General features: G+C 39.9%; 1 protein-coding gene across 1 annotated transcript; it reads left to right on the forward strand.

Annotated features, from left to right (window-relative positions):
• Window positions 1–1,014: 1,014 nt before the first annotated feature.
• AVPR1B (arginine vasopressin receptor 1B) lies at window positions 1,015–8,055 on the forward strand. Its single transcript, XM_063300084.1, has 2 exons — window positions 1,015–1,966; window positions 7,736–8,055. The coding sequence occupies exons 1-2, from the start codon at window positions 1,015–1,017 to the stop codon at window positions 8,053–8,055; spliced, it is 1,272 nt and encodes a 423-aa protein (XP_063156154.1).
• Window positions 8,056–8,791: the final 736 nt, after the last annotated feature.

The following is an 8,791-nucleotide window of genomic DNA, read 5'->3' on the forward strand; positions in this document are numbered from 1 at the left end:
GTAATCTGCTGACAGGTACCACAAAACTCTTGAAGCTTAAAGAAAAAAAGTCTATGTGTGCTATTTACACACACAGCAATGAAAATATTCATCTGGAGTAACAGATTGCAAAGTTGGATGTCTAGCTGAATGTACGTATTACTTTGCTCATGAAAGAAAGGAACCCTGCCCTAGTGTTTGCGTACATGTGTGCACACCCATGGATGTGTACTTATGTGGATGAGCAGCAGACTTCCTTCAGACTTCGTGCTCAGCAACAGGGATGACAGTGGAGCCAGACAGCAGGAACCAACCAGAGAGGGCAGCTCCAGTCTATAAAACCCAGACCCAAGCAACAGACTTGGTTTGAACAGCCTGAGTCAGTTCAGCAGCATACAGATTTAGCACCTGGCTTCTGCCAGCATCCAAAAAGAGATCCACCTTCTTAGATTTTGCATTTATACTCCAGTGCTTATTTTAGGTCAATTTATTCTAGGATTATTCCTTGTATTTTAAATATTTCTTTCTATAAAGAGTTAATAATAGGGCTGATTAGAGAAGAAGAATTTTGCACTGAGCCAGGGAGAAGTGAGAAGAGGGTAAGGAATTAATAAAGAAGTAAAGAAAGTGGGAGAGGAGGAATTGTATTATTTCAAGAGGGGGCTTATCCCAAAGGATGGGTACAGAAGTGAAGAATGAAAATTAATCAAGGCATTTTGTATAGACTGAATATTTACAGAAGATTTGCAGATTTTCTAGCAACTATGAAAAGATTGTTTAGAAATAATCGTACTGCTAGTTAAATCTGAATAATGGAGCCAAATATTAAGGGTGTGATCAGTAAAGAAGAAAAAAATGGACCTGATCCAAGATGGAGAGGTTAATCAGATCCATGCAATTCAGCCCAAAAAGTGCTATTGCTATTATTCTAACAGTCTGAACTAATTTTGAGAGAGGGAAATAGCTTCTCAGCTGCCTAGAGCATCATATTGCCATAGTTCTGGAAAACCATCAAACATCTAAGAAACTTAATCAATGGAGAGGAATACTACATACTTCAGCAGCTTCATGGATGGCTTTCTGCTGGAGAACATCAAGCCATGGGATGGGGACCTCAACCAGACTGTTCTCCACACCCGAGATGAAGAACTTGCTAAGGCTGAGATTGGGGTTTTGGCTGCTATTTTGGTGGTGACTGTGGTGGGAAACCTGGGTGTCCTTCTGGCCATGTATCGCCTTCGGAAGAAGATGAGTCGGATGCACCTTTTTATCCTCCACCTGGGCTTGACAGACCTTGGGGTGGCCCTCTTCCAGGTGTTTCCCCAGATGATTTGGGAAATGACCTATCGTTTCCAGGGTCCTGATCCACTCTGCAGGGTTGTCAAGTACCTGCAGGTGCTAAGCATGTTTGCCTCCACATACATGCTCATTGCCATGACACTGGATCGCTACATGGCTGTGTGCCACCCACTGCGTACTCTACAGCAGCCAACCTGCCAGGCATACCTGATGATTGGAGTCACTTGGCTACTAAGCTGCTTGCTTAGCATACCTCAGCTCTTCATCTTCTCAGTAAGGGAGGTCCGCCAAGGTTCTGGGGTGCTGGACTGCTGGGCGGAATTCAAATACCCTTGGGGTGCAAAGGTGTATATTACATGGATGACTTTGTCTGTGTTTGTACTGCCTGTGGTTATCCTCTCTCTGTGTTATGGCCTCATCTGTCATAAAATCTGCAAGAATCTCAGAGGAAAGACACAAAAGTGTGGTTCCTCTACAGCGGATGCTATTTCATACACAGCCACTGACCAGAATGGAGCAGAAGGGTGCCACTCTGGCTCCCGGGTTAGCAGTGTGCGTACCATTTCCCGTGCCAAGATCCGCACTGTAAAGATGACTTTTGTCATAGTGATGGCCTATGTTGCCTGTTGGGCACCTTTCTTCAGTGTACAGATGTGGTCAGTGTGGGACAAGAATGCACCAAATGATGGTGAGTCACTTTTAATTGGAGGGATAGGGTACCAGTTTAAGAAGTTCAATCTACTGCCAGAATCATATCTATCTATCTATCTATCTATCTATCTATCTATCTATCTATCTATCTATCTATCTATCTATCTATCTATGGGTTCATAGCCAGTGCAGTTACTGGATTTTAGTCAGGATTTCAGAAGGAACAAGTATGGATTTTCTCTCAAATCCAACTCAGCAAAAAAGGGAATTAGGACAGATTTTAAAAATACAATACATGCAGCAATCCTCTATCACTCTTGCGTATATACACTCTTTACCCACTCCTGTTTTATGTGCATAAGCTGATAGAGAAATCTATCACCATTCACCATTCCTTGATATTGGGCAGGAAGGGAAGAAAAGTGGATCTTCTAATACCTACCTAGATATCTTGCACCATCTTGGTAATGCAGAGTGCTTCAGCTGCCACAAATATTCATACAGTAATATGTACTGTAATGTTTGCACTGTTCTACATCCCCATCTTTTATTAAGGCAGGCTTGAAATTATTTTGAACAGAAAGAAAATTGTGGGTAAGTTGATTTTGATCCTTTCTGGTTATTTTTTTAAAAACCACACATTTCAATATTATTACAAAATCCACATGTGCCTAAATCACGCCTTTGAAATAAAATCATGAATGACAGGCTAGAGAAAAAAGTTGTTGTTGTAACCTAGTTGATTACATCTGTCTATTACAAATATGTGTGAATATGTAGTTACAATTGTACATACGTATTACAAATTTCCTTGAGTTCTTTATAGAACTACAATCAAATTATTCTTAGCTATATTACAACCCTTTATCAAATACTGTATTTTTAAATTAAATTCAGCAATGTGTTTGGAGATTATAATTAAAAGTAACAAGCACTTTAGAAGAAGTATAATCACTACCTTAAGGTTTTAAATTAAAACTCAAAATAATGAGATTTACCAAATTGCAAAGGGGGAGGGATGAATAATTGTTCTAATACTTATAGGGCTAGGTTTAGGCCTTCAGAGGCTTGAATTCTAATCCTTTGCTGGACATACAAATAAGGCACCATATTAGCATTATATTTTAAATGCATGCATGAAGAACACTTGCTCTTCTTATGCACATACTGTACCAAGATTCAAGCCAATCCCAGCTACTTCTGCATATGCATCTAAGATACAGAGTGACTTTTGTAACATGCATATATGACACATCCAAAACAGCCCCGCTTTCACTGTCCTTCCCAATGTGCACCGGAAGGACAATGGATTACTAAGGCAGATTTGTGTATCTCTTCTATCTAATATCCCACTCAGCCTTGTCTTTCTATTCAGCCCAAGTTGTAGAATGGCCCAAGTACAGAGAACCCCACGTAGAAACAGATGGATCAGTGCTCTTATTTTGGTAAGTAAGAGACAAGCTATTCATGACTGTCTAAAACACACCTGATTCTTAAGCTACATGCAGTGTGTGGAGACTGCTGATAAAACCAAAATTCAAAGAAGTTATAGAAGGAAGTCTACTGCTCAAGGGAAATTCCTCTTTCCTGTGCTGGGAAGAAATCCCCAATTACAGTCGCTTCTATTATAGTGTTCCTGTCACCTGTTGGCATTAGAGGAGCTTGAATACTCCAGGTTGCTGGTGAAGAAATAGCCAGTAACTAAGGTGATAGAAGATCAGTCTCTTTACTGTGAATTTTTCCCCATCGTCTTCCTTGGCTCTCTGGATTGTAAATCCATTGTTTAAATATGGTAGTTTTGTTTTATACAGAGTTCAGTCTCCAGAATGTGTTGAGTTTGGCTGGGCTCTGGATGTGCCAAACTCTGGCATGCTATTTTTAGTAAGTTGGTTTCAACAGCTCTGTGTCCTTGATGTTGGAAAGATGTGGCGTGCGTGTTAGAGAAGGACTGCTCCCTGTCAAGTATCAAGCAGCAACGCTTCTTCCAGCAAGAAACAATCTTAATGCCCAAGTGCTATTGCCTGTCCAATTCTGTTTATTAGAAGGCCCAAAATTTCCCTTGGGTTTTATTAATCCATACCGTCACACTTTTTGGAGATTGCAAGAATGAAAACTAAAATTCACAGTTCAAAAGACATTCAGATGGACCACCAACAATTTTGAGGAGAAAATGTCTACCTCTTTCAGTGGGGTTGCATTGTAATGATTTGGGGTGTTGAAACACAAAAAGCTCCGTTTATGTCTCACAAGTTTTGTTTCCAGTTGCATTCATTTCACAAAGGAACTCAAGAAGGGGTCTGAATTACTGTATTTTCTTCCTCTCCTGTGTATGTATATGCCACTTTATTATGTCAGCTTTATTTTCTTAAGTTCAACAGCCTTCATTTTTATTCCCCACAAACCTCAAGAAACTGCAGTAAGTGAAAACATGCTGGAGAAAAAAAATGCTATATTTTCTGTGAAAGGCGAGGTGTTACTAAACAGAACTGTGACTCAGAAGAGGTAGAACACCTTCTTTCCACCAGAATAAATCTCCTGAGCTACACAAGAAAATTCTTGTTACACATGATGGACCACATTTCTGGTTTCCCTAGTTCAAGCAAAAGAGACAGGGAAATGTGCATTTTTAGAGACAGGGAATTCACTGTCTTCCTAAAACTCTTCCTGATATAATTGGCTGTTGTTTTTCGAATGACTGAAATACAATGCTTATTTGAGTTCTATCCTTATGTAGTCCTACTTTTCCATGGGAAGGATCTTATTTATGTATGTATGTATGTATGTATGTATGTAAAATGTTTTACAGATTTTTCGAAGAATTATGTGTGAAACTGCTTGAGTCTGATGCGTGTGTCTGATAGTGACTTAGCATACTGAGCTTTAACGAAATAACAATGTTTGCATGATATTTTAGACATTAAAAGGACAATCCCCCTTGTGTGTGTGTCTGTGTGAGAGAGAGAGAGAGAACCACTAGATGTCAGCAAAGAATTTAAACAACAACTATCTTTTTGCTGACATCTAGTGGCCTTTTGGGTTGTTGTTAAGCATTCTGTTGCTTGTGACTGTGTAATTGAGAATGCATACATATAATTAAGTTTACCAGTTCTGGCATGCAAAAATCCAGATGACCACTAGATGACAGCAGGCACATACAGAAAACTCTGATAGCCTGCACTCAGAAAAGAAGAATAAATAGACAGATCCTTCAAGAATACAGATTATTGGGGCAATTCTTATCTCTATCTCCAATTTCAGAGGTACTGAGACAATTTGTAGTTTGCCAGTGGCAAACCAGCCACAAAGAAGTGAGGAAATAAGAACATTAACACCTCTCCTATCACTTCCTACCAGAGTGCTTTAATGGTTTGTCTTTTCCCTCCCACTGCACACAGTGAGAACTTTAGAGCAGGTGTGTATCTTCAGATACATGAGTCCTTTGCTCTTCAGGGCCTTGAACCAGTTACAAGCCTGAACAACAGGAGCTTCTTTTGTTGTTGTTGTTTTACGATTGTTAAACAACCTGGAGTCAGAAATCTCTGCCAACCAACTGCAAATCACCCAAATATCTTTCTTTTGCCCACATCTGGTGCAAAAGTCATCAAAATTCTTCTCAGCATTTGCACATTCCAAATGGGAGATCTGTGGCAAGAAGGCAAAATCTTTTATAAAAAGCTTGTCTATCATTTTGTTATCTTTCTGTGAAAGGCAAGATAAACAGGAACACTGACTCAGAACAGGCAGCATCAGAATAAATTTGCCCCTCAGAAAAAAATCCAAGAAGCTTCAGGATTCCCTGAATCACAAGGGGAAAACAAACGTGCTCGTGCATTGAAATGTTTAGAAATCAGCCCATTGCTGGGACTGGACAGATACCACATCAAACAAATGGCACACACATCTAGTGGGCTTTAAAATGGAACGTGGGCTGCTGATGATAATAAGAGACAGTAAGATCTATGGTAATAATAGCCCTGTGATACCTTTTGTTATTTTGAACTGCAAGAATTTGAGAGGCCCCTCATTTCCTTTTTATGTTAACATTCAGAATAACATAATTAACAGCAGGTTCACCACAAAGCACCCTCAGAACATCACACCAGCTGGATGTACATAACTAAAAAAAGTGCACTTGATTTTAATTCTCATGCAAAGTAAGAGAAATGCCATGTAAAATAAAAGATAAATCCCTGTTTATCAAAGTCTAATTAATATCAATGGGATTTAAGCAATGTTCCCTAGATTGAACAATCTTACTATTATTCAAGCTGATAATGATGTTTTCACTGATTTTTGTGCAAAGAAAAATGAAAGTTCTTAAGATTTTAAAATTAGCGAGAAGGAAAATTTCAGGAATATATTCCAAGGTACTAATTCAGTCTTTACGGATGTAAAAAAGTGCAAAATAATTGCACTATTGTTTTTAGTTTTTAATCTTCCCTTTCTCTAAACTTTTTACAGTTTTCTATAATCCTCGGAACACATCCCTTTATTGATTATGATTTGTGTGTATTTTTGAAGTTCTAAAAATATATGACTAATGCTGGGGTGAGCAACCTTTGAATGATTGATGTCAGGCTCTGCCTGCTACCCAGTAAAAACGCAGACGCTAGTGTAGGCTTAGGTTCTGGTTTTATTTGAGTAACAGTATGCGTGCCCTTTAAGAAAAGCTGAGAGTGAGTGGAGCGCGCCGGAACGGGATTTAAATAGCCCGCGCCGGTCAGGGCTCCACCCCTTCTTACTTCAGGTGCGCCCTGAGCCCCGTCAGTTCCGTTGACGGTAGGTGAGGGGTCGTGGAGCCCCTCCTGTGCCCCCGGCGTTTCCTTAATTGCTTCCCTGGCCGGTGATGGTTCATTGCCGGGCGATCAGGTTCGTAATCTCTTTGACAGCTCGGGTGCGCCTCGTGGTCTGGTCTTGTCAATTACCTTCTTTGCAACATTGTATCTCTCTTCTGTGCCTCAGAGTTGATACTTTGTTGCCAGCACCTGTTGCTCTCTTTTGTTAGCTAGTTGCCTTTTCCCTTAATCCGCCCGGTACCCATTTCCCTGCATTGTCATGTGAGCCGTTGCGATGTCACAAGCATCGCAATGGTGATCATGACAATTGAGGACCACAATGCAGCCTCTGGACCTCCTGGAGAGCTGCAGGAGATCAAGAGTCATGTGGGTGTGATTGCATTCTTTTTAAATCATTTTGGGGAGCTTGGGGGTACAGTTTAGAGTTGAAATGGAAACAGGAGGCCACTGAGAACCATACAGTATCTTTCTAAAGAAATTATCTGATCATGTCTGTAATAAGTGTGAAATGAAATGAACATTAGTATGGCAAATATTTACATATGTTTGCATATTAATACACTATTACTATTCACCCCTTCTGTACATTTAAAACAGCTAACTGCAATTTTTTAAAAAATTAAAAAATCATGACTATAAACTAGTTCAACTTGAAAATGCTTGGCTAAAAGAGAAAGGACTTGACTCCCTTCCTAAAAATAGAAGGAAGGAATTGAGCACCGTTCTGGAGGGAGGGGATGCCATACTTCGGGAGCAGGAATATTTTCATGTTTTTAAAAAAGGATCACATTTACATGTTGATGATTACATGTTGATTAACACAGGTGAGTATTTTTACTCTGTACACATGTGCCAAGATGCAATAACTGTAGCCATGATATGCATACAGGGTGATACAGATATATTTGATTATGATTCATTATCCCCAGAAGCTCACTCAACTGTTCTTATTATTGTTAATACAGATTTGAAAAAGAAAATGTCTCACTTTATTTCTCTCTTTGCTTCAGAGTCAAGCAATGTGACTTTTACCATCACCATGTTGCTGGCCAGTCTTAGCAGCTGCTGTAATCCCTGGATTTACATGTTTTTCAGTGGGCATCTCTTTTATGATGTCCTCCACTTTTTCTCCTACTGTGGGAGTCTTCATTCCACTCTCAAGAGGCAGCAATCCAATGGAAGCCTCTGCAGCCACAAAACCACCATCCTGAGTCACAGTCCTCAGAGCACGCCAGCTTCGAATGCTGCCGGGATCCAGGTGCAACTAGAAAATATGAAAGAATTCTACCAGCCTTATGAAGACACAGTGATCGATTCAGGAATACTTTAAAATAGTGGACCAGTCTAATGCCATTGAATGATATTTTAATCCCATAATCTGGTATTTTGAAACAGGCAGAAATAGTAGAAGGATGTAGTGGCCCTATTGGATATGCTGTGTGGCTGTCAGACATAGCATATACAGTATAACATAAATCAGGGCTGATCCACTTCTCTTTCAAGACTCTGCTCTGAATACTAGTCAACTGGCATCTCACATCAGTATATTCTGACTATGAGGCCTAAACAGAATTAAGATTTTATACAGGACATAACTTTAAGTGACGTGAATCCCAGTTCCATCTCAACAGAGACTGAGCAAAAGAAAAGAAAGGCAGACCTTACATATTGGTTTATTAGGCAGACCAAGCATTGATGTCAGGCGACGTACCTGCAGAACAGGCTCCCTGATAAGATGCACTCCGTCTGCTGAAATGTCTGCTAAAATGAGGATCCACCTCATTTTTAATTGTTGTGAACCAGATGCAAGCAAGATACATAAGCAACAGTCATAGCCTTTGAAATCCTGAACTGTATCATTTCTGAATTCCATTTAACTTAAGGATGTGTAACTTTTTGCAGGTTGAGAGACGTATCTGGTCTTTAAGGGGCAAGCTGGTGGCAATGTTTCAAAGAGGGGCAGAACTAATACAAAACTAAAGTGGATTGTGGAGTCCTTGGTGTTTTCTGAGCTTGGTTGTTTTCTTGCAGACATTTCATTGCCCAACTAGGCAACATCTTCAGTG

The sequence above is a fragment of the Candoia aspera genome, chromosome 3 (genome assembly GCF_035149785.1).
Source record: "Candoia aspera isolate rCanAsp1 chromosome 3, rCanAsp1.hap2, whole genome shotgun sequence".
NCBI lineage: Eukaryota > Metazoa > Chordata > Lepidosauria > Squamata > Boidae > Candoia > Candoia aspera.